Source organism: Vanellus vanellus, assembly GCF_965231255.1.
Source record: "Vanellus vanellus genome assembly, chromosome: 27".
NCBI lineage: Eukaryota > Metazoa > Chordata > Aves > Charadriiformes > Charadriidae > Vanellus > Vanellus vanellus.
Window position 1 is genome coordinate 3,366,298 of NC_138932.1, and position 22,735 is coordinate 3,389,032.

Here is a 22,735-nt window from a genome sequence, read left to right on the forward strand (position 1 = left end):
GGGGGGAGGCGGAGCGCGGGGCCGGGCGGCGGGGGCCGTACTTAAGGCGGGGAGCGGCTCGGTGCCCGCCCGGCGGAGCGCGGCCGCGGAGCGCATGGAGCGGCGGTGGGTGCCACTGGCCCTACTGGGGTTGGGGTTGGGGTTGTACTGGGCGGCGGCGGACCTGCAACTGGTGAAGCGCCCACACCGTCTACTGGAACAGCTCCAACCCCCAGTGAGTGTGTGTTTTTCCCCCCACCCCTCCACACACGCACCGGCACCGGCAACCGGCGGCCCCGAAGGCGCGGACGCCGCCGCTCCCCCGTCGGGGTTGGGCGATCCCCGACGGCCTTTGGCCGGGATGGGGGCCGCCGTGGGGCTGGCGGGGGTGTGTGTGTGTGTGTGTGTGTGTGTGTGTGTGTTGTGTAAAGAGGGGGGGGTGGGGTCGAGCCCGGTGCGTAACCGCGGCCGTCCCGGTGCTGAGCCCCGGTCCCGGTGCGCGGGCGGTGAAGGGGGGGGGGGGGAAGGGGGGACGGCGCGGCCGGTCCAGGTGCGGTGTGGGGGGGTGGGTAAGGAGGGGGGGGGGGGGGCAGCACCGGGGGGGCCCTTTCCGTTCCCAGGGCTGAGCGGGAGCGGGGCCTCTTCCTTCCCCGCGGGGGTGGCGCGGGCGCCAAGTCCCCGGCGCCGGGGCACAGGGAAGCGTGTTGACAAACACGGGACTGGTCCCGGCACCCGCCGCACGGGCAGGATGTGGGGGGGGGGGGGGTGGGGGGTGGTGTTTGGGGGGGGGGGTTGACCCGGCCCAGTCCCGTCCCGTCCCCCCCCATTTCCCCCCGCCAACCTTTTGCCTGTGCCCGCCCCCCCCCGGGGACGTGCTGGGGCTGTGGGGGTGACCCCAGTCCAGGTATCTGCCCCCCACCCCCCTCCCGAGGCTATAGGGGTTCCCGCCCCCCCCCCCCCCCCCCCCCCCCCAGGTCATGACCCCCCTGGTTATAGGGGTGCCCCCCCCCTCCAGACACCAGGCGCCCCAGCCTCTAGGGTGTCCCCCTTGGCTTTAGGGTCCCCCCCAGGTAACAACCCCCCACAGGCTCTAGGGGTGTCCCCCTTGGCTTTAGGGGTGCCCCCCCGGTACCAGCCCCCCCCAGGCTCTAGGGGTGTCCCCCTTTGCTTTAGGGGTTCCCCCCAGGTAACAGCCCCCCCCCCAGGCTCTAGGGGTGTCCCCCTTGGCTTTAGGGGTGTCCCCCCCAGGTAACAGCCCCCCCCCCCCAGACTCTAGGGGTGTCCCCCTCAGGCTCTAGGGTTGCCCCCCCCAGGTAACAGCCCCCCCCCCCAGGCTCTAGGGGTGTCCCCCTCAGGCTCTAGGGTGTCCCCCCCCAGGTAACAGCCCCCCCCCAGGCTCTAGGGGTGTCCCCCTTGGCTTTAGGGGTGCCCCCCCGGTACCAGCCTCCCCCCCAGGCTCTAGGGGTGTCCCCCTCAGGCTCTAGGGTTGCCCCCCCCAGGTAACAGCCCCCCCCCAGGCTCTAGGGGTGTCCCCCTTGGCTTTAGGGGTGCCCCCCCAGGTACCAGCCCCCTCCCCCCAGGCTCTAGGGGTGCCCCTCTGCCCCAGGGTTTTAGGGTCACCCCCCCCCAGGCTCTAGGGGTGCCCAATGCCCCCCCCCGGTTGTAGGGGTCCCTCCACTGAGGCACCACCCCCCCACCCCTCAACCCCCCTCACCCCCCAGGCCTGTAGGGGTGACCCCCCTGGGAGGGGACGGGTCCCACAGGGTTTGAGAACCGGGGTGGGCACCCATGGGTGCCCGTGCCTTCCCGAGGCTGTCACAGCCGCGAGGTGAGGGGACCCCGCAGAGACACCCCCCACCACACCCCCCCCCAGCCGGCTGCCAGTCTGTCCCGTGTGTGTCTGTGTGTCGTCGTGTCACATCCCCAACCCCCCCCGGGGGTGAGGTGTGGGGAGCAGCAGGCGCTGGAGCCCGGCCGGCTGCCCCACGGGCGAGAGCTGCCGACGCCACCCGGCTCCGGGAGCGTTGGGACGGGCAGGGTGCGCGTCCCGCCGGGTCCCCTCCCCGGCTGCGGGGGAGCACTGGGAAAATGGGGTAGGGGCGGGGGGGGGGGGGCTTTTTCTCCCCACGCCAACCTGGGCACTGCCAGGGTGGACCGAAGTTCGCCCGTCTCAGACTCCGAGGAGCTGCTGGGGGCAGGAGGCTGCTCTCCCTTGGCTGCGTGAATGAGTGGGGGGGGGGGGGATTTGGGGGTGCAGGGGGAACCCCCCCCCTGATTAGAGCTGACCCCCCACCACCACCTCCTCCCCGCCGCAGGTTGCTGGCGAGCGATTATAGGGTGGAGGTGCGCATCAACGACTACCTGGACATCATCTGCCCGCACTACGAGGAGGGGAGCGCGGACCCCGCGCCATGGAGCGTTACACCCTTTACTTGGTGGAACCCGAAGAATTCCGGGAGTGCAAACCCGGCTCCAAGGAGCAGGTCCGTTGGGAATGCAACAAACCCAGCGCCCTGCACGGTCCGGAAAAGTTTTCGGAGAAGTTTCAACGCTTCACTCCCTTCACCTTGGGCAAGGAGTTCAAGGAGGGGCACAGCTACTACTACATCTGTGAGTGCCTTGGGGGGTTGGGGGGGGGGGGGGTGTCCCTGCCGTGGGGCTGGAGTGTGGGGGGGGGTCCCTACCGTCTCCCCCCCGCCTAATTTCCGTCCTCCCGTGCAGCCAAGCCCATTCACCACCATGGCGAAGCGTGCCTGAAGCTGAAGGTGACGGTGGCTGGCAAAGGCAGTGAGTATCGCTCGAGCCTCGCCGCCCCCCCCCTGCCATGGGCACCCATGGCCCCCCCCTCCCACCTCCCTTTCCCGCTCACAGCGTTTATGCCCAACTTGACCTTTCCGGAGCTGAGTCACGGCCGGGCAGTGGCCCCCTGCCAGCCCCCGCGGGGTGGGTGCGTGTGGCTCAACTGGGACGGTGCTGGTGGCAGTGGGGGGGGGACACAACGACAGGACGGATGGCCCCGGCGCAATCTGGCTGCAGGGCGGGGGGGGTGTCGGGGAGCTGCCCTTCGCCATCCTGACCCCATGTTTGCTTTGCAGCCCCGGCACCGCCTGCCCCGGCTGCCACCCAGAGGGGGAGGATCCAGGCAGGTAGGTTTTGGGGGGGACGGGGGGGGGGACGGGGGTGGCAACAAGCGGGCTGAGCCCTACCGCTCTCCCGGGGAGGTTGGGGGGAGGGTGGGATGCTGCGGTGCTGGCTTGGGGGACGGCACCTTTTTTTTTTTTTTACGGTGGGGGGGGGACGCTGACGATCTCCCTCCTCTCTTCCCCACAGACGACGCGGCGGCGCACGTGCTGAGGAGCGTGGGGCAGAATTCGGCCATGCGGGGCAGCAGCCCCTTCACCTTCGTCAGCCTCCTCCTGCCCCTCCTGGTGTCGCAGGGGCTGTGAGCTGCCCCCCCACCCAACCCCACCCCGGGGCTGGATGGACCAAAACTGGGGATGGAGCCGGGATGCTCCGGTGGTCCCCGCCCTGCGCACATCTGGGGCGCGGAAAGGATTTTGTCAGTATTACGGAGCCAAAGGGCTCCGGAGTTGAGCGGAGCAACTAAAGCCCTCGGACCGCCCCAGCTCCCCACTCCCCGGCTCTCGGCAGCCGGAGACGGAGCGTCACCCCGGGGCTGGAGGGGCTTCGTGCCCGGACTGGAGGGGTGCAGGGGGGGCTGGCACCCCCCGCCCCAGGAGCTGAGCTCGCCCGTAAGAGGGTCCTCGCGTCTCTCTCTCTCTCTCTCTCGGCAGCGGGCTCCGAATGTGACCGTGTCCCGCAGGCGGGGACACGCTGCTGGCCTTGTAGCCGGCAAGATGCCGCCGGCCGTGGCTGCGGCAGCGCCCTGGGACCGCCGTCCCTCGGCGTCACCGAGCCTGGACGTGCTCGATTTTTGCCCGGCAGCTACGGAGCGGGGCCATGGAACAACCCCCCCACCCCCCTTTTCCCCTTCCCCATCCATCATCCCACCGCACACACATGGGGACAGCAGGAGCTGCCCCACCTCGGACCCCCCCCCCCCAACCTTCCCTACCCCTCTGTGGGGTGCAGGAGGGGTGTTCCCCCCCCCAGCAGCACCCCACGCGGGGCGCTTTGTCCCCCCCCCCCTTTGTACAGCTTTCTAACATGGGACTTTTTATACCATTGTCTTGAATAAATAATGAAGACCACCCTGAGTGCTGGGGGCTGGAGGGGGGGGGGGGGGGGGCTGGACGCCCCCCACCGTGCGGCTGGGCTCTGCTGGCCGTGAAGGAATGGCCCGTGCGGGGGCATTTGTGCTGGTTAATTAATTAATTGGCCGGTGTTTGCCCAGGGCTCTGAAGTGGAAAAGTGCCCCAGCGGGGCTGGCGCTATCAGTTGGTGACATCTGGTGACACAGAGGCCTCCTGGGGGAGGGGGGAATTTCCCCATCCCCCCCCCCCCCCATCCTGCACCGTGAAAAGCGGGAATTGAGCCCCCCCCTGGGCAGGAGCTCAGCACCCCCCCGGGGGAATGGGGAGTCTGAGGGCTGTGGGGTGTTGGGGGTCACGGGGGGGGGGGGTGTGGGGCACACACACCCCACCCCCACGGGGGGGAGGGGGGGGTGGGACCCCCCCGGGGATGCAGGAGCCGGGGGGGAGGTGGGGTCGCGGGGATGTGACACCGGGCGGGTTGGGGACGCGGAGCCCCGGGGAGGTGGGCTCCGTGCACCGGGACACCGGGGGCGGGCTGTCCCCTCCTTCCCGCCCCCCGCCGTGGGGTGCTGCCACCCCGGGGGACCCTCCCGACCCACCGCGGTGGCGTCGGGGCTGCTCGGTGCCGTTTCCCCAACCCCCCTCTTCCCCCCGCGCCCGGTGTGGCCGCCGGTCCCTCCCCGGTAGTACGTCCCGTCCCGCCCCGCCCCACCGCGGGCAGCGCCGCCCCCGCTCCCCGCCGGTGCCCGGTGCCGCGGCCCGGTATGGCCCCGCTGCCGCTGCTGCCCGCCGCCTGCCTGGGCTGCACCCTCGCCATGTTCGGGACAGGGCTGTGAGCGGCACCGGCGGCGGCGGGGGGGGGGGCAACCGGGGGGGAGAACGGGGAGGGGGGGGGGGGGCGATGGGGGCTGTGGGGGGGAACTGGGGGTGCGATGGGAGGGGGGGGTGGACGGGGTTCGATGGGGGGGGGCACTGGAGTAGATTGGGGGGTGCAATGGGGGGCTGTGGGGGTGCAAGGGGGGGCGCCCAGAGCAGTTCAGGGGGTGCAGTGGGGGCCAAGGGAGGAACTGGGGGTGCAATGGGGAGGGCACTGGAGCAGTTTGGGGGTGCAATGGGGGTCGTGGGGGGGTCCTGAGTGGGGCACTGGAGCAGTTTGGGGGTGCAGTGGGAGCCAAGGGGGGGTCCTGGGGGTGCAATGGGGAGGTGGGGGGATGGGGTGCAATGGGGGGGGGCACCAGAGCAGATTGGGGGGTGCAGTGGGGGCCATGGGGGGCTCCTGGGGGTGCAATGGGGAGGGCACTGGAGCAATTGGGGGTGCAGTGGGTGCCGTGGGAGGGTCCTGAGTGGGGCAGTGGAGCAGTTCAGGGGGTGCAGTGGGGGCCAAGGGGGGCTCCTGGGGGTGCAATGGGGAGGTGGGGGGATGGGGTGCAATAGGGAGGGCACTGGAGCAGTTCGGGGGTGCACTGGGGGCCGTGGGGGGGTCCTGAGTGGGGCAGTGGAGCAGTTCAGGGGGTGCAGTGGGGGCCAAGGGAGGGAACTGGGGGTACAATGGGGAGGGCACTAGAGCAGATTGGGGGTTACAGTGGGGGCCAAGGGGGGCTCCTGGGGGTGCAATGGGGAGGTGGGGGGATGGGGTGCAATGGGGGGGGGCACCGGAGCAGTTCAGGGGGTGCAGTGGGGGCCAAGGGAGGAACTGGGGGTGCAATGGGGAGGGCACTGGAGCAGTTTGGGGGTGCAATGAGGGCCGTCGGGGGGTCCTGAGTGGGGCAGTGGAGCAGTTCAGGGGGTACAGTGGGGGCCAAGGGGGGAACTGGGGGTGCAAAGGGGAGGTGGGGGGGATGGGGTGCAATGGGGGGGGGCACCAGAGCAGATTGGGGGGTGCAATGGGGGCCATGGGGGCCTCCTGGGGGTGCAATGGGGAGGTGGGGGGATGGGGTGCAACGGGGGGGGCGCCCAGAGCAGTTCAGGGGGTGCAGTGGGGGCCATGGGGGGCTCCTGGGGGTGCAATGGGGAGGGCACTGGAGCAGTTTGAGGGTGCAATGGGGGTCGTGGGGGGGTCCTGAGTGGGGCACTGGAGCAGTTTGGGGGTGCAGTGGGAGCCAAGGGGGTTCCTGGGGGTGCAATGGGGAGGGGTGGGGGATGGGATGCAATGGGGGGGCACCGGAGCAGGTCGGGGGTGCAATGGGGGCCATGGGGGGCTCCTGGGGGTGCAACGGGGAGGTGGAGGGATGGGGCGCAATGGGGGGGGGCACCAGAGCAGTTCAGGGGGTACAGTGAGGGCCAAGGGGGGAACTGGGGGTGCAATGGGGAGGTGGGGGGATGGGGTGCAATGGGAAGAGCACCGGTGCAATGGGGGCCATGAGGGAGGGTTGGGCGGGTGGGGGGTCTGGGGTGCAATGGGGATTTGGGGGGGGTTAGAGTGCAATGGGGGGGGCACTGGAGCAATTCGAGGGGTGCAATGGGGTTCACTGGGGGCCAGTGGGGGGTGGTGGCACTTCGACACCCCCCCCCCACTGTGGTGCCGGGCACCCAGGAGACCTCTCCCCTCCGCTCTCCCTAGGTCCGACCTGCGCCAGATGTTGGCAACCAAAAGCGTGGAGAACATCCAGTTCCTGCCCTTCCTCACCACCGATGCCAAGTACTGGGGTGGGGGGGGGGGGTGGTCAGGCAATGGGGAGGGGGTTTCCTGGCGGTGGGGGAGGGCAGAAGCCCCCAGGCCATGGCAGCCAGAGCGGCTGTGCCGTTTGCCCTGCAGCAACCTCAGCTGGTTGGGCTACGGCTGCCTGAACCGGGACTGGACGCTGATCATCGTCAACGCCATCGGGGCGGCGCTGCAGACCCTCTACATCCTGGCGTATCTCTACTACAGCCCCGCAAAGGTTTGGGGGGGACGGCCTGGCTGGGTCGAGGCGGGGAGGGAGGGGGACTCTTGCCCTGAGCGTCCCCTCCTCTCTGCCCCAGCGCCCCGTGCTGCTGCGGAGCCTGCTGCTCCTGGTCCTGCTGGCCACTGGCTACGGCTACTTCACCCTCCTGATTGCCGATGAGCGGACGCGCCTGGGGCGCCTGGGGCTCTTCTGCAGCGTCTTCACTATCGGCATGTACCTCTCGCCGCTGGCTGATCTGGTGCGTGGGGCCGGGTGGCAGCTGCCGGGGGGAAGGGGGGGGGGCTGCGATGGCAGCGGGACTGCTTAGCCCGGGATCAGCCTGACGTTTGCTTCTGCAGGCCAAGATTGTCCGGAGCAAGTCAACGCGCTGCCTCTCCTTCCCCCTGACTGTCACCACCTTCCTGGCCTCCACCAGCTGGACGCTCTACGGCCTGCAGCACAACGACCCCTATATCACGGTGAGCTGGGATGGTGTGCAGCTGAAAGATGTTCTCCCATCCCTGTCCCGTCCCATCCCATCCCCTCTCCATCCCATCCCCTCTCCATCCCATCCCATCCCATCCCATCCCATCCCATCCCATCCCACCCATCCCCACCTCCATCACGTCCCGTCCCATCCCCATTCCCATTCCCATTCCCATTCCCATTCCCATTCCCATTCCCATCCCCATTCCATCCCACCCCATCCTGCCCCATGCCGTCCCGTCCCGTCCCATCCCATCCCATCCCATCCCATCCCATCCCATCCCATCCCATCCCATCCCATCCCATCCCATCCCATCCCCAACTCCATCCAATCCCATCCCATCCCATCCCCAACTCCATCCCATTCCCATTCCCATCCCCATCCCTATACCTTCCCATCCCCATCCCATCCCCACCTCTGTCCTATCCCCATCCCCATCCCATCCCACCCCCATCCCCTCCCCATCCCCCTCCCCCTCCCCCTCCCCCTCCCCATCCCCATCCCCATCCCCATCCCCATCCCCATCCCCATCCCATCCCCATCCCCATGCCCATCCCATCCCATCCCATCCCATCCCATCCCATCCCACCCATCCCCACCCCCATCCCATCCCATCCCATCCCATCCCATCCCATCCCATCCCATCCCATCCCATCCCATCCCATGCCATGCCATGCCATGCCATGCCATGCCATCCCATCCCATCCCATCCCATCTCATCCCATCTCATCTCCATCCCCATACCCATCCCAATCCTAATCCCAATCCCAATCCCAATCCCAATCCCATTCCCATTCCATCCCATCCCCACCTCCATCCCTTCCCATCCCCATTTCCATCCCCATCCCATCTCATCTCATCCCTTCCGATCCCCATCCCCATCCCCACCTCTGTCCCATCCCGTCCCATCCCATCCAATGTCATCCCTTCCCTTACCATGCCATGCCATGCCATGCCATCCCATCCCCATCCCCATTCCCATCCCATCCCCATCCCCATCCCCATCCCCATCCCCATCCCCATCCCCATCCCATCCCATGCCATCCCATCCCCATCCCCATCCCATCCCATCCCCATCCCCATCCCCTCCCCATCCCCATCCCCATCACATCCCATCCCATCCCATCCCCATCCCCATCCCATCCCATCCCCATCCCATCCCATCCCCATCCCCATCCCATCCCCATCCCATCCCCATCCCCATTCCCATCCCATCCCATCCCATCCCATCCCATCCCATCCCATCCCATCCCATCCCATCCCCATCCCATCCCCATCCCCATCCCCATCCCCATCCCCATCCCCATCCCCATCCCCATCCCCATCCCCATTCCCATCCCAATCCCAATCCCAATCCCAATCCCATTCCATTCTATCCCCACCTCCATCCAGTCCCATCCCATCCCATCCCATCCCATCCCATCCCATCCCATCCCCATCCCCATCCCCATCCCCATCCCCATCCCCATCCCCATTCCCATCCCAATCCCAATCCCAATCCCAATCCCAATCCCAATCCCATTCCATTCTATCCCCACCTCCATCCAGTCCCATCCCATCCCATCCCTTCCCATCCCATCCCATCCCGTCCCCCCCGCGGCGTTCAGCTGAGCGGTTGGCACCGGGCCGGCCCCCGTCCGGCGGCGTCTGTGTCACACAGCAGAGCCCGTGACTCGGCTCGGCGAGATGAGTATTGATTTTAATTAATTAGATGGTATAAGGCCAATAAATCTCCCCCGGCAACGCAGGGCTGGTGGAGCGGTGGGGGGGGAGTGCGGCGGCGCCGTCAGCCGGGTAAATCCGCTCCCCTCCCCTCTATGTCCTCCCGCAGGTCCCCAACGTGCCGGGGATTGTCACCAGCGTCGTGCGGTTCTGGCTCTTCTGGCGGTACCCGCCGGGGCAGGACAGGCCCTACAGACCCCTGCACGCCTGAGGGGGCCCCGCCGGCCCCCCCGAGGAAGGAGCCCACGTGCTCGCGGATGAAGGATCCCCTCGGCCCTCTCCTTGCCAGTTTGCTCCAGCCGCCGAGCCGTGGGTGCCACCGCGGCACTGCTGTCCCCTTCGGCCTGGGGCCACCCACTCCCGGCAGCACCGGGGCCCCAGGAGGGCACCTCCTGCCTCTGCCGCCGTGGTTGGCTCTCGCCGGCGTCCCTCCAGCCCTCGGTCCTTCGGTGGTGGTTGGGTTGGTCTCAACGATGCCTTTCTGGGGGTGGCGGAGAGCCCCTCGTCCCGGTCCCCGGGTACCCCGCCTGACCCCGGGGACAGTCTTCCGTGCCCAGGGCTCTGCCCCAGCGCCAGGCTGAGGCTGCCGGGCAGCCCCGCGTCTCTTTTGTACGAAGTTAAGTGCCTTTTAATAAATCAGAGACTCTGCCCCTTGCCTGGTCGTTGTCCCCTCCCTCCTGGTGTGCTGAGGCCAAGATGGCTCCTGTCCCCGCAGCCGCTTTGTCCCCAAGATGGTGGGGCCTCATCTTGGCACCCCCGGGGCTCCGGCGGACCTTCCTCCGGCAGCACCCACCTCCCAGCAGCGGGGACGCATCCAGGAGGGGAGCGGGCACGGGGCCGTGTTGGGGCAGGGAGGGGACATGGAGGACGGCGGCGCTGCCTGGGGACACTGCTCTGTCGTGGCCGCGACGCCGGCAAACTTATAATCAATTAAAAAACCCTTCGCTAAACTCACGACGATTGAGCGCGCGCAAATCAGGCGGCCGGCGGCCTCGACCCAAACTCGATTAACAAATTAACAACGATCCGGAATGAAGCTATCGGGCAAACCAGAGGGACAGGAGCGTGTTTGGGTGACCAAATGACACAGCAGACGCAGGACCCTTATGAAACGCGCCTTCCCCCCGCCCCGCCGGGACAGGAGACCCCCCCCCGAGGAGCCCCATCCCCGCAGCTCCGCCGGCGCGGGCGCGTCCTCCATCCCGGATGACGCAGGCCGGATTAAGGAAGCGGTGACGAGGACTTTGGCAGAGCCCGCGCTACGGCTCAGACGCTCGTTTACACCTTGCGACGTGGCCTGGGAAAAATCAATACGGAGGCGAGCGGCGGCAACGGGGCCGAGACCGAGAGCGGTGGCTGGAAGGGAAGATGGGCTCCGGCGGAGCTGCGGCGCTCAACCCCAGCCGGTGCGGTTGCCGGGCTTGCCCGGCGTGCTCCGGCTTGCTGCCGCGGAGCCGGGGCTCCCCTCGCCCGCACCGGCTGCGCTTGCAGGTGTCTCTGCCCCAGGGCCTCTCCCCGGGGCCGGGCTCGCTCCCCCAGCCGCAGCAGCCCCGTTTCCCCAGTGGGGAGGAGCCCCCCTCATTCCTCCTCCCGGCACTGGGGTGCAACTCCCAGTCTGGGCGAAGGAAAGGGCAGCTTTCCCCGCTGACGCACCAGGCAGAAACTTGGCTGCCGACCTGGTTGCTCCGGCTGACATGTGCCGCCAGCGGCTGGCGGGAGTGGCGGCGACGCGGCCCCGTGCACGAGGCCGGAGGCGAGCGGAGCATCTCCCGGGGACGCGACCGCCCGCAGCGGGCACGTGTCCATGCAGGGAGACGCTCCCCGCTGCGCCGCTGCCTGTCCAGCTGCCGTTGGGCTGTGAGTAGCACCTGGATGGCCAGAAGTAGCCCCTGGATGGACGAGAGTGGCCCCTGGAGGGCCATGAGTAGCCCATGGATTGCCATGAATAGCCCACAGAGGGTGGTGGGTAGCCCATGGAGGGCCATGAGTAGCCTCTGGATGGCTGTGAGTAGCCCACGGAGGGCCAGGAGTAGCCCCTGGATGGCTAGGAGTAGCCCTCAGAGGGCCATGAGTAGCCCGCAGAGGGCTGCTGTCCTTGCCCTGCACCAAGGCTGCGGTCTCGGCCCCAAAAAGGTGTCTCTTCGCCGAATCTGGGACGGTGCCACCCCACAAACAACCGCGCACAGGCGAGACCACGGGAGCTGCCCACCCTGCTCCGAACTGCCATTGTTGCTCAGGAAACAGCTAATTAGTCGCTCCTGCTAATTAGCCCGAGTCCTCCCTCATGATACCAACTGCTCCTTTTTTTTTTTTTTTTTTTTTGCAGAAGGGTGCGCAGCTGATAATTAAAAACAAGAAAGTCCTTTGGCTGGTATGCGAAGAAGCCGGGGAGGTTGCCAGGAAGGCAGGCCCCGGCATGCGTCACCGCCAGCCGCGCAGCTCTTCTTCCAGCCGGGCCGGCAGCGCCGGCTCTCAGCCCCCCCTCCCCGGGACAGAGGGACACCCCTGGACAGAGCCAGACCAGGGCCACCCCCACCTCCACCGCAGGGTGCCTGTCCTCCTTCCCGGAGAAGCCCGGCACCGTGCTCCAGCGCATCGGCACACCGCTGCCTGCCAAAGTTGGGGCAGAGCGGCAGCAGCGAGGAGCAGCCCCCCCCCCCCCCCCCCCCGGCGTGGGCTGAGCCGCCCCGGCAAGGCAGGGGGAGACCACAGGCTTTGGGGATTCTGCATTTTAAAGGCTGCGCTGCCTGCTCCACCCAGCCAGCCGCTCTCCTCCTTCCCCTGGAAACCGGCCAGCGGGGCCGGGATGAGTCTTCGCCGGCTCCCACCTGACGGTGCGAACCACATCTGAAGGGCAGCCGGGAAAACGCTCTGCCCGCAGCGTGACCCAGCGCCGCCGGCTTGCGGGGCGAGGTCTGAGCCCCTTCTTTGCCACCTTGCAATTCCCTGCCTCTAGAACCAAGCTCCAAGAAGCTCGGTGAGGGAGAGGCCGGGTTCTCCCCGGCTTCCGCAGGGAGAGGGGACCAGGGCCTGCGTGGAGACCCCTTCTCTGCGCAGAGCTCCCGACACCGGCCTCAGCCTGGGGAGAATTAAACCATTTCACTCACTTCTCTTTCAGCAATTTTATTTTTCAGTATGGTCCCTTCTAATGTTTGGGAAAACCGCACTTTTAGAAGACTCTAGTGTCTGAATTTCTGAAAATATTGACTTTATAGCCAGCTATGGGATGCGGATTTCAAGGTCTCGGCGTTTTCGAGCTCACCAGGTGTGGGGATGAGGAGGAATGAGACCCGGGCACTTGATCCACGCTGGCCAACAGGGTTATTTCGTGCCACGAACGGCACATTCCATAGAAATTAGGAAGTTTGCAGAGAAGTTTTCTAGATGGCTGCCATCCTGAGAACTCCTCGCCCTGGTGCCGGAGCCACGAGCCCTTCCCTTCCTCCCGAAGCCGCAGCGCTCGCAGTGTCCTACATTTGCTGTCACTGCTGGGAGTGCACAGCTTCTATGGATAGACTGGGCTGAGAGTAATCCTCATATATTTTATATTGGTATATTGGGATCAACACAGGTTCTGTAGCATTATTAATGTTAATTACATAGTTTTATTCTATTAGATCTGTTTATATTTCAACATTTGGGTTTCCTTGTTTTGTTCCCGATTCCCCTTCCCAGGTGGGGAGGGGTCATTGTTTAAATGACAATAAGTTCTTGTGGGTTCTTCAAACCGCAACACCCACCAGCGTGGCTTCCAGCAGCGTCCCAGTGTCCTTGGCTGCCTGCGGCCCCCAACCAGGGCAGCACCGACCAGGGGAGCCCCAGTTGGAGCCCCCCGCCCCCCCCCCCTTGCCCTGGGAGCCCCATACACCCCAGGCAGCCGCCGTCCCTCGCCTTTATCGGGGTCAGAAGCGCAGCCCTCGTCGGCGCAGGTCCTCCCGCGCTGCGCTGATGTGCTCCTGCAGCTCGGCAGCCGCCTCCTCGCAGTCGTTGAAGGTGGCCAGGCGGTAGCCCACGGTGGCCAGGGAGTAGCAGCCGAAGGCCACCAGCAGGTAGACAGGCAGGGGCAGCAGGGCCTGCTGGTACGGGGCCGGTAGCCACAGCCCCGGCGGCGCCAGCGCCAGCGCGGCCCAGGCCGAGCCCAGCAGGGCGAATCCGCACAGCCACTGCCCCAGCTTGGTCATGGCGGCCTGCGGAGAGAGGGGCCGTGAGACCGGGACCGGCCCGAGCCCCGCGCCGCTCCCCCCGCCCCAACCGGGCCAGGCCCGGTTCCCCCCTGCTCCGCCCGGGGGCCTCCCGAACAGGTCCCGGCCCCGATCCCCTCCGGCCCTTCGCCAACCGGCGACCCCGAACCGGTCGAACAACCGGCCCCTCCCGCGGCTGCCGGTACCGGCCCCCGCCCCCACCTGGATGGCTCCCGGGCCCAGAGCCCACGTTCCCCCCGTCGCCAGAATGACGTCACTGCAGCGCGCCGCAGCGCGGGGGCCGCCGGGAGTTGTAGTGCGGCGCCGCGCCGCAGAGCGCATGCGCAGTGGGAGGCGGCAGGGCGCCCCCTGCTGGCTGGGCGGCCCCACACAGCTCCCCCCGCCCGCCCGCCCCGGGCACGGTGCCGCGGGAAGCGCCGGGCCCGGTCGGCGGAAGCATCTGGTTTCCTCCGCGTCCGGCCGCGGCGGGGACGGCGTGGGAGCCCGGCTGGCCTCCCCTCCCACGGCTGGAGGGGCCGGCGGCTCTTCCCACCGCGCTGGGCACCCCCGGTGCCTGCGGGCTGTCCCCTGCCCGACACCGGGGGGGACACACGGACGTGCCCGACATCCCTTAGCCGTGCCAGCACCGGGGCTGGGCGGCAGCTGGGGATGGAACTCGACCCTCTGCAGCTCCCTGTCGCCCCTCACAGTCCCCTGGCACTGGGACACCCCACCCCCCGCCAGGCTCCGCCACAGCCGGACAAACGCACGGGATTGCTCTCAGCTGTAGCGGTGCACAGCCGGGCTGCAAGACAGCGGAGAAACCAAACCCAGCTATAAAGAAATGGCTTTATTAGGGGGGTGGGAGCCCCGGGAAGGGCCTGCGGGGGTTGGGGGCTGCCCGGACATCAATTTCTCTTCCTGCCTTTGCCGACAGCCTTGGTGGGAGCGGCAACGGGTGCTGCGGACTGGTAGAGAGTGGAAGAGATCTTGTTGATGTAGTAGAGGCCGATCATGGAGAAGATGAGGCTGTAGGAAAGAAGAGAAGAAGCTGCTCAAGCTGCCGGCAGGCAGGAACACACCAGGGCAAAACTGACACCTTCCCCTTTGATCCCCCTGCACTGCGATGCCTGACACTGCTGCCCTGGGGGTCCCCTGCCAGCCTTAGCCCTACCCGGTGCCCTGTTCCCCTCCCAATGGCAAGCACAAGCCATCAGGGGCCCCAGCAGCAGCTGCAGCGGCACAACAGTTGGTGCCCAACCTCCCGGGCAGGCTCTGGACTTACCAGGTGGTCACACAGACTCGGTGAATGAGGCCGGAGGCAAAGAGAGCCAGCAAGAGGCAGGTGAGGACTGCAGGAGAAAGACAAGAGAGATAAAAGACGCAGCCACGCTGCCCCAAGATGTCCTCAGAGGAGCAGGGGACGGCGCCACAGGATAAACCTACCCACAGCATGGGGGGGGGAACTGCTCCCAGGCAGGGCTGGGACTCTTTGGCCCCACAGGCAGAGCAACGCCCGGGGCAGGGCCACGCCACGGGCCCTTCGCAAACCTGGCACAGCCGGCATGTTCCCCCTCCTCCCGTCCCTCCACAGCACTTACTCTCGGGGAAGATCTTGGCCTGGAAGCCCTTGCCGAAGACGAGGTTCTCCAGGTTGTTGAAGGCCTGGCCGGAGAGTTAAGGAACAGAACGGGCCACTGCTGACCCCCCAGCCCCGCTCCCCACCACTGCCCCTGTCCCGGTTCCCGCCACCCCAAAGGATACGGTGAGGGAGCAGAGGAAGAGCGCGGAGCCCAGCAGCCCGCCCTGGATGGTCAACCACTCGGTGGAGGCCAGCTGCCGGCTGTACATCTGCATGCCGGCAAAGAGCAGCAGCGAGAGCAGCGAGGAGAGCGCCAGGGAGGTGCCCGTGCCTACGGCTGGGGCCGGCGACGCCTCAGCACGGCCACCGGCACCGCGGGGCCGAGGCCTTCCCCCGGGCCCAGGCCTTCCCGCAGAGCCCGGCCGCCCCGCGGCCCACCTCTCATCCCCTCATGCCCCGGCCGGCCCCGGGCCCCGCCCCGGCCCTCATCCTCCCATGCCCCGGCCGCCCCCCGGGCCTCGGCCTCCCCATCCCCATCCCGCCCCGTCCCCCGTTACCCATGGTGCCCCGCGGCGTCGCCCCCGGCCCCGTCCCGCTGCCGCCGTTCTGCGCAGGCGCACTGCGGCCGCGCCGGGAAAGGGACACGGCAGCAGGCGCGGCGGGGGAGGCAGTGCGCATGCGCGGATGTCCCCGCCCCGCCCCGCGGGCGCAGCGCTCCGGCGGGCTCGGGCGCCCCCTGGCGGTCGGGCGCGGCGCGGCGGGCCCCGCCGGTTCGCGCGCCCCCTGGCGGCGGGGAGCGACGCAGCGGGCGGCCCCGGGGGCGGGGGCGGGGACCGAGACCACCCCCCCCCCCCTGCAGCCCCGGTAACGACCCCGGCGCCCTCTCCTGGCGCCCCGCTCAACCCGCCCCGGGGTCCACCCCCGGGCGCCGCTCCCCTAGCCACGCTGCCGTCCGCACGGGCCCGGCGGGGGGGGGGAGGCGGGGGCTCGGCGGGAGCCTCCCGGTGCCGCCGCCCCCCCCTCACCGCCGCCGCCGGGGCGGGTCCCGCCGAGCATGCGCGCCGCCGCCCCCCGCCCTCCCCCCGGCTCCGCCGCTCCCTGCAACAGACCGGGGCATCCGCGGCCGCCGCTGCTGCCGCCGCCGCCGCCGCGGGAACCGGCGCCGGGAGCGGACGCGGAGCCATGGCCGAAGGCGAGGACCTGCAGACCTTCACCTCCATCATGGACGCGCTCGTCCGCATCAGCGTGAGCGGCCCACGGCGGCGGAGGCGGCGGAGGGGGGGGGGGCACAGCGGGGCGGCAGGGCCGGGGTCCCCCGGTACCGGCGTCGCCATGGCAACGCGGCGGGATCCCGGTGGCGGGGGCGGGCGGCATGGCGGGGGTGCCCTTGAGGGCCGGGCAGGCCGCGGCGAGGCCTCGGACCCGCGTCCCGACCCACCGGGCCTGGGGCCGCGGGCGGCGATCCCCGGGGAAGGCCGGTACCGACCCCCCACCCCCCCCCCACCCCTCCCCCGCACCGGGGGCTGCCCGCACACCCGTGGGCAGAGGGGCCGGTCCCCATTTTGGCTCCGATCCTGGTGCCCGACCCGATCCTGGCCCTGGTCCCAGTGCTGGTCCCGATCCTGGCCCCGGTGCTGGCCCCAGCCGCAATCCCCATCCCGGCCCCGGTCCCCATCCCGGTGTTGGTCCCAGTTCTGCCCTCATCCTGACCGTGCTGCTCCTCCCGGGACTGGTCCTGGCCCCGGTGCTGGCCCCAGCCCCAATCCCCACCCCAGCGGCAGCCCTGGTCCCCATCCTGGTGCCGGTCCCAGTGCTGGTCCCGATCCTGGTGCTGGTTCTGGTCCCCATCCCAGCTCTGGTCCCACTGCTGGTCCTGGTCCTGGCCCTGGCGCTGGTGCTGTTCCCAGGCCTGATCACAGACTTGGTGCTGGTGCTGGCTCTGGTCCCAGTGCTGGTCCTGGTCCTGGCCCTGGTGCTGGCCCCAGCCCCAATCCCCATCCCAGCGGCAGCCCTGGTCCCCATCCTGGTGCCGGTCCCAGTGCTGGTCCTAATCCTGGCCCTGCTTCTGGTCCCGGCCCCGATCCCGGTCGCTGTTGTGACCCCAGTCCTGTAGGTGGTGGGTGACGCTCCCCCCTCTCTCCCCAGACCAGCATGAAGAACATGGAGCGGGAACTGGTCTGCCCGGTGTGCAAGGAGATGTACAAGCAGCCCCTGGCCCTGCCCTGCGCGCACAACGTCTGCCACGTCTGCGCCAGCGAGGTGCTGCTGCAGCACGGCTACCTCTGCTGCGACCCCACCTCCGAGCCCTCCTCGCCCGCCGCCACCCCCGCCACCCGCAGCCCCCGCCTGGGACGCCGGGCCGTCCCCAAGCCCGACCGCCTCGACCGCCTTCTGAAATCAGGTGGGTCGGCCGGAGGGGATGGAGACGGGGTCCCCGCGGGAGGGCCGAGCGGCCCTGGGGTGCTGTGCCCGCCCTGACGCCCTCTCTGTCTCCCTCTCGCAGGCTTCGGCACGTACCCGGGGCGCAAGCGGGGCACCGTGCACCCCCAGACCGTCAGCTTCCCCTGCCCGGCTTGCCAGCGGGACGTGGACCTGGGCGAACGGGGTCTGGGCAGCCTCTTCCGCAACCTGACGCTGGAGCGGGTGGTGGAGCGTTACCGCCAGACCATCAACATCAGCGCCGCCATCATGTGCCAGTTCTGCAAACCCCCGCAGCTGGAGGCCACCAAGGGCTGCACCGAGTGCAAGTCCAGCTTCTGCAACGAGTGCTTCAAGCTCTACCACCCCTGGGGCACCCAGAAAGCCCAACACGAGCCCACGCCCCCCACCCTCACCTTCCGCCCCAAGGTACGGTCTCCCCCTCGGGGTTTTCCTTCCCTGCTCGGGGTTTTACGGGTGCTGGGGGGGGGATGGATGGACACCCTGGAGGACCCCCGCTGAGCTCCCCTGTGCCCGCGCAGGGGCTGATGTGCCCGGAGCATAAGGAGGAGGTGACTCACTACTGCAAGACCTGCCAGCGGTTGGTGTGCCAGCTCTGCCGCGTGCGACGCACTCACACCAGCCACAAGATCACCCCGGTGCTCAGCGCCTACCAGGCCCTCAGGGTAAGGACCGCGAGGGACCACGCTTGGGGCAGCGAGGGGAGGAATTGGGGACCCCGGCGGAGCCCCGGCGCAGATGGGGTGCGCAGGTGAGGGACGTGGGGGTTGCCGGAGCCTCACCTCACCTCCTTCCCTGCAGGAGAAGCTGACGAAGAGCCTCGCCTACATCCTGAGCAGCCAGGACACGGTGCAGACCCAGATTGCCGAGCTGGAGGAGACGGTGAAGCACACAGAGGTGAGGGCGGAAGGTGTCTGCCTGTCCCTGAGCTGTCCCTTGGTGGGGTGGTGGCGGTGGCGGCACCACCAGATGGGTCCTCTCTCTGTCCCGGGGGTGGGGTGGGGGTGTGCGGCACGCTGACCCTGCCGTGCTCGGCAGGTGAACGGCTCGCAGGCCAAGGAGGAGGTGTCGCAGCTGATCCAGGGGCTGTGCGCCATGCTGGAGGAGAAGCGGGCCACCCTGCTGCAGGCGATCGAGGAGTGCCAGCAGGAGCGGCTGGCCAGCCTGCGCTGCCAGATCCAGGAGCACCAGGCCATGCTGGAGAACTCGGGCATGGTGGGCTACGCTCAGGAGGTGCTGAAGGAGACCGACCACCCCTGCTTTGTCCAGGCTGCCAAGCAGCTGCACAACAGGTACCGGGGGCTGCGGGGACCCTCGTGGGCATAAAGGAGGAGGTCAGGGTCCTCCGGCGCCCAAGGTGGCCACTGCGGTACCATCCTGACATCTCTGCTCTCCGGTACCGCAGGATCCTCAGGGCCACCGACTCGCTGCAGAGCTTCCGTCCTGCGGCCACGGCTTCTTTCAGCCACTTCCAGCTGGACGTCAGCAGGGAGCTGAAGCTGCTCACCGACCTGGCCTTCATCCGAGGTAAAAGCAGCGGGACCCGGACACCGGCTGTGCCCCGTGCGGAGGTGCAGCCCCCGTGGGCAGAGCGGTTCCCTGCCCGCCTCGGAGCCGGAGCTCAGCCCCGGCCCCGGAGGGCTGCGCTCGGGTGGGCGCTCGCGGATCTGCCGGTCCCCCTTCCCAGTCAGGGACGGCCCCCCGCCCCAGCAGCCCCCAAAGCGATCCCTGCCCCTGCCCTGCCCTGTGCCAGGGCGGCCGGGCCAGCGGGCAGGACAGGCAGGGCCACGGTGCCAGGTAAGGGCAGCAGGAGCGCCGGAGGGTGAGTACGGAGCGGAGGCTGCCCCGCTGCAGGGCAGGCGCTTCCCCGCAGGGCAGGAGCCGCGTGGCCCTGCCGGACCCGCTGCCAACACTTTTCAGACCTGCTTCTACCTCTCTTTGTTTATAGGCTGCGGCCGCTGCTGAGTCGTCACCGAAGTAACTGAGGCAAGTCACATCCCTGCCCCAGAGCCGGCCCCGCTCTCTCTGTCCCATCCCTCCATCCCCGCTCCCGCCCCGGCCCCGCTCCGCCGCCATCCTCCATCCCCATCCTGCCCGCAGGCGGTGGCTCTGCCCTCCCGCTCCATCTGCTGCCTCTCCTCCTGCCCTCCCGTCCTTCTCCGTGCCCCATTTCCGTCCCCTTCCTCACCCCATTTCTGTCCACTTCCTCATCTCACTTCTGTCATCCTCTCGCCCCACTTCTGTCACCCTGCTCGCCCCGTTTCCATCCCCTTTCTTGCCCTATTTCCGTCCCCTTCCTCGCCCCATTTCCACCCCTTCTCACCCCACTTCTTACTCCCTCTTTGCCCCATTTCCGTCCCCTTCCTCGCCCCATTTCCGTCCCCTTCCTCGCCCCATTTCCCCCCCTTTCTCACCCCTTTTCCTTCCCCTTTCTCACCCCTTTTCCCTCCCCTTCCTCACCTCATTTCTACCCCTTCTCACCCCACTTCTTTCCCCCTTTGCCCCATTTCCGTCCCCTTCCTCGCCCCATTTCCGTCCCCTTCCTCGCCCCATTTCCGTCCCCCTTCCTCGCCCCATTTCCACCCCTTCTCACCCCACTTCTTTCTCCCTCTCACCCCATTTCCGTCCCCTTCCTCGCCCCATTTCCGTCCCCTTCCTCGCCCCATTTCCGTCCCCTTCTCACCCCATTTCCGTCCCCTTCCTCGCCCCATTTCCGTCCCCTTCCTCGCCCCATTTCCGTCCCCCTTCCTCGCCCCATTTCCGTCCCCCTTCCTCGCCCCATTTCCGTCCCCTTCCTCACCCCATTTCCACCCCTTCTCACCCCACTTCTTTCCCCCTCTTTGCCCCATTTCCGTCCCCTTCCTCGCCCCATTTCCCTCCCCTTCCTCGCCCCTTTTCCCTCCCCTTCCTCGCCCCATTTCCCTCCCCTTCCTCGCCCCATTTCCCTCCCCTTCCTCGCCCCTTTTCCCTCCCCTTCCTCGCCCCTTTTCCCTCCCCTTTCTCACCCCTTTTCCCTCCCCTTTCTCGCCCCATTTCCGTCCCCTTCCTCGCCCCATTTCCACCCCTTCTCACCCCACTTCTTTCCCCCTCTTTGCCCCATTTCCCTCCCCTTCCTCGCCCCATTTCCGTCCCCCTTCCTCGCCCCATTTCCGTCCCCTTCCTCGCCCCATTCCCACCCCTTCTCACCCCACTTCTTTCCCCCTCTTTGCCCCATTTCCGTCCCCCTTCCTCGCCCCATTTCCCTCCCCTCCTTGCCCTGCTTCCTCCTGCCATGCCCTCATGTCTCCACCCCCCCTTGCCTCCCCGCTCCCACCGTGCCGCCGGCACCTTCACACCGCCCCGCCATCCCCATCTCCTCCCCTCCTCCTCTCCTGCTGCCTCCATCCTCTCTCTTTCTCTCTCTCTCTCTCTCTCTCCTCCCTCCCCGACTTGCACTCAGCCTGTCTGGTCCCTGGAGCCCCACAGCAGCGAGCTCCTCTGTCTCCCCGACTCTCGCTCTCCTCTGGTGCCTACACACGGTCTCCGCAGTCAGATCCCCCTAGACTCCTGCTGGTTGTGCGTCCGTGCGTCCGTCCGGAATGCCCCCTCCCTGCGTCTGGCCGCCTCCCCGCCTGTCGGGGGGGGGGATGCTGCCTGATGCCCGCCGGTGCCTCTCCCCGCAGCGCCCGAGGCCCCCGTCATCGACACGCAGCGCACCTACGCCTACGACCAGATCTTCCTGTGCTGGCGGCTGCCGCAGCACTCGCCGCCCGCCTGGCACTACACGGTGGAGTACCGCAAGACGGACACCAAGGCCAAGGGGCTGAAGCTGTGGCAGCGGCGGGAGGAGGTGCGTGGCACCAGCGCCCTCGTGGAGTACCTGGACACCGATAGCGTCTACGTGCTCCGGGTGAAGGGCTGCAACAAGGCGGGCTTCGGGGAGTACAGCGAAGACATCTACCTGCACACGCCGCCCGCCCCAGGTGAGGGGTGCCGGGGGCTCGGAGCACCGAGCCGGGCCACCCTGCCGGCCGCTTGCGCCGTCCTTCTCACCGACCCTCCTCTCCTTCTCCCTGCAGTCCTCAACTTCTTCCTGGACAACCGCTGGGGCTTCAACCGGGACCGGCTGGCCATCAGCAAGGACCAGCGCGCCGTGCGCAGCGTCCCCGGCATCCCCATGCTCTTCGCCGCCGAGCGCCTGATGACCAGCTGCCACCTCTCCATCGACCTGGTCATCGGCGACGTGGCCATCACGCAGGGCAAGAGCTACTGGGCTTGCTGCGTGGACCCCAGTTCCTACCTGGTCAAGGTGGGCGTGGGGCTGGAGAGCAAGCTGCAGGAATGGTTCCAGGTGCCGCAGGACGTGGTGAGCCCCAGGTGAGCAGGCTCTCCGTGGGTTCAGGGGGGTCCTCCGCCTGTTCCCGTGCTTCCTCGCCGGGCACCGGCTCTGGGGCGCGGAGGGGAGCCCCAGCCCGTCCGTCCCGTGTCCCTGCCGGGACTCACCAGTCCCCCCCCACCGCAGGTACGACCCCGACAGCGGCCACGACAGCGGGGCGGAGGACACGACGGTGGAGGCGCCCCCGCCCTACGCCTTCCTCACCATCGGCATGGGCAAGATCTTGCTCTCGCACGGGTCGGCGCTCACCTCTCGTGACCCCAACGGCTGCACCGTGCCCCTGCCCCCGCGCATCGGCATCTGCCTGGACTACGAGCAGGGCAAGGTGAGCTTCTACGACGCCGTCTCCTTCCGTGAGCTCTGGGAGTGCGGCGTGGACTGCTCGGGGCCCGTCTGCCCTGCCTTCTGCTTCATCGGAGGAGGTGCCCTGCATCTCCAGGAGCTGGTGGCCAACAAGCAGGAGCGTAAAGTGACCATCGGGGGCTTCGCAAAGCTGGACTGAGCTGTGCCCGTGCTCCCCATACGCGTGCCGGCTGTGACCCCCGATTGCCCAGGGAGCTCCAGGGGGGGGGGACAGGGGCGAGCAGGGAGCAGAGCACAGCGAGGAGCCAGGTCAGGCGTTTGTTTTGCGGGATGGGGGTGGACGGGGGCGGCTCTGCCGTCCCCTCCTCTTTCCATCCGCCTGTCCCTTTCCTCAGCTTGGCTCGAGGCCGCGGGCAGGGCTGGGCGGAGGGTCAGCCCTAGAGACGGACCAGGGAGGGGGTGCGAGCGGGACGTGGGGCTGCGTGGGGAGGGGGGGGGCGGCAGGCGACGGTGGGGGTGACGGTGGGGGGGGGAGCGGTTGGGTGCTGGCAGGGGTGGGGGAGGCAAGTTGGGCTGGGGGAGAGAGGGC

General features: G+C 68.4%; 5 protein-coding genes across 5 annotated transcripts in view; 3 read left to right on the forward strand and 2 right to left on the reverse strand.

The window, feature by feature from the left end:
- Window positions 1–3,984, forward strand: part of EFNA1 (ephrin A1) — a 4,878-nt gene extending 894 nt beyond the window's left edge. Inside the window, 5 exon segments of the mRNA XM_082496144.1 lie at window positions 2,295–2,383; window positions 2,386–2,589; window positions 2,701–2,766; window positions 3,075–3,125; window positions 3,310–3,984. Coding sequence (XP_082352270.1) covers window positions 2,295–2,383; window positions 2,386–2,589; window positions 2,701–2,766; window positions 3,075–3,125; window positions 3,310–3,425 — 526 coding nt within the window. The 3' untranslated portion in view covers window positions 3,426–3,984.
- Window positions 3,985–4,949: 965 nt separating this feature from the next.
- Window positions 4,950–9,914, forward strand: SLC50A1 (solute carrier family 50 member 1). The gene is made up of 6 exons (XM_082496211.1): window positions 4,950–5,025; window positions 6,754–6,831; window positions 6,949–7,072; window positions 7,155–7,316; window positions 7,417–7,536; window positions 9,376–9,914. Exons 1-6 carry the CDS (start codon window positions 4,958–4,960, stop codon window positions 9,475–9,477), a joined length of 654 nt encoding a protein of 217 aa, XP_082352337.1. The 5' UTR covers window positions 4,950–4,957; the 3' UTR covers window positions 9,478–9,914.
- Window positions 9,915–12,867: 2,953 nt separating this feature from the next.
- Window positions 12,868–13,714, reverse strand: DPM3 (dolichyl-phosphate mannosyltransferase subunit 3, regulatory). Its single transcript, XM_082495989.1, has 2 exons — window positions 13,670–13,714; window positions 12,868–13,453 (listed from the first exon to the last, which is right to left on the reverse strand). Exon 2 carries the CDS (start codon window positions 13,445–13,447, stop codon window positions 13,169–13,171), a length of 279 nt encoding a protein of 92 aa, XP_082352115.1. The 5' UTR covers window positions 13,448–13,453; window positions 13,670–13,714; the 3' UTR covers window positions 12,868–13,168.
- A 568-nt stretch (window positions 13,715–14,282) lies between these two features.
- Window positions 14,283–15,664, reverse strand: KRTCAP2 (keratinocyte associated protein 2). The gene is made up of 5 exons (XM_082496222.1): window positions 15,587–15,664; window positions 15,212–15,366; window positions 15,049–15,112; window positions 14,733–14,799; window positions 14,283–14,476 (listed from the first exon to the last, which is right to left on the reverse strand). The coding sequence occupies exons 1-5, from the start codon at window positions 15,588–15,590 to the stop codon at window positions 14,356–14,358; spliced, it is 411 nt and encodes a 136-aa protein (XP_082352348.1). The 5' UTR covers window positions 15,591–15,664; the 3' UTR covers window positions 14,283–14,355.
- Window positions 15,665–16,098: 434 nt separating this feature from the next.
- Window positions 16,099–22,638, forward strand: TRIM46 (tripartite motif containing 46). The gene is made up of 10 exons (XM_082495979.1): window positions 16,099–16,274; window positions 17,175–17,430; window positions 17,533–17,876; window positions 17,990–18,133; window positions 18,270–18,365; window positions 18,507–18,760; window positions 18,874–18,995; window positions 21,131–21,430; window positions 21,527–21,824; window positions 21,970–22,638. The coding sequence occupies exons 1-10, from the start codon at window positions 16,212–16,214 to the stop codon at window positions 22,343–22,345; spliced, it is 2,253 nt and encodes a 750-aa protein (XP_082352105.1). The 5' UTR covers window positions 16,099–16,211; the 3' UTR covers window positions 22,346–22,638.
- The last annotated feature ends 97 nt before the right edge of the window (window positions 22,639–22,735 follow it).

Coding starts and splice junctions, on each gene's coding strand:
- SLC50A1 (XM_082496211.1), top strand. CDS start 4,958: ATGGCCCCGCTGCCGCTGCTGCCCGCCGCCTGCCTGGGCTGCACCCTC. Junction 5,026..6,753: donor GCCATGTTCGGGACAGGGCT/GTGAGCGGCACC, acceptor CGCTCTCCCTAG/GTCCGACCTGCGCCAGATGT. Junction 7,317..7,416: donor TCTCGCCGCTGGCTGATCTG/GTGCGTGGGGCC, acceptor TTGCTTCTGCAG/GCCAAGATTGTCCGGAGCAA.
- DPM3 (XM_082495989.1), bottom strand. CDS start 13,447: ATGACCAAGCTGGGGCAGTGGCTGTGCGGATTCGCCCTGCTGGGCTCG.
- KRTCAP2 (XM_082496222.1), bottom strand. Junction 15,113..15,211: donor TCTTCCTCTGCTCCCTCACC/GTATCCTTTGGG, acceptor CTCTCCGGCCAG/GCCTTCAACAACCTGGAGAA. Junction 14,477..14,732: donor CGAGTCTGTGTGACCACCTG/GTAAGTCCAGAG, acceptor TCTTTCCTACAG/CCTCATCTTCTCCATGATCG.
- TRIM46 (XM_082495979.1), top strand. CDS start 16,212: ATGGCCGAAGGCGAGGACCTGCAGACCTTCACCTCCATCATGGACGCG. Junction 17,877..17,989: donor CCCTCACCTTCCGCCCCAAG/GTACGGTCTCCC, acceptor GTGCCCGCGCAG/GGGCTGATGTGCCCGGAGCA. Junction 21,431..21,526: donor GCACACGCCGCCCGCCCCAG/GTGAGGGGTGCC, acceptor TTCTCCCTGCAG/TCCTCAACTTCTTCCTGGAC.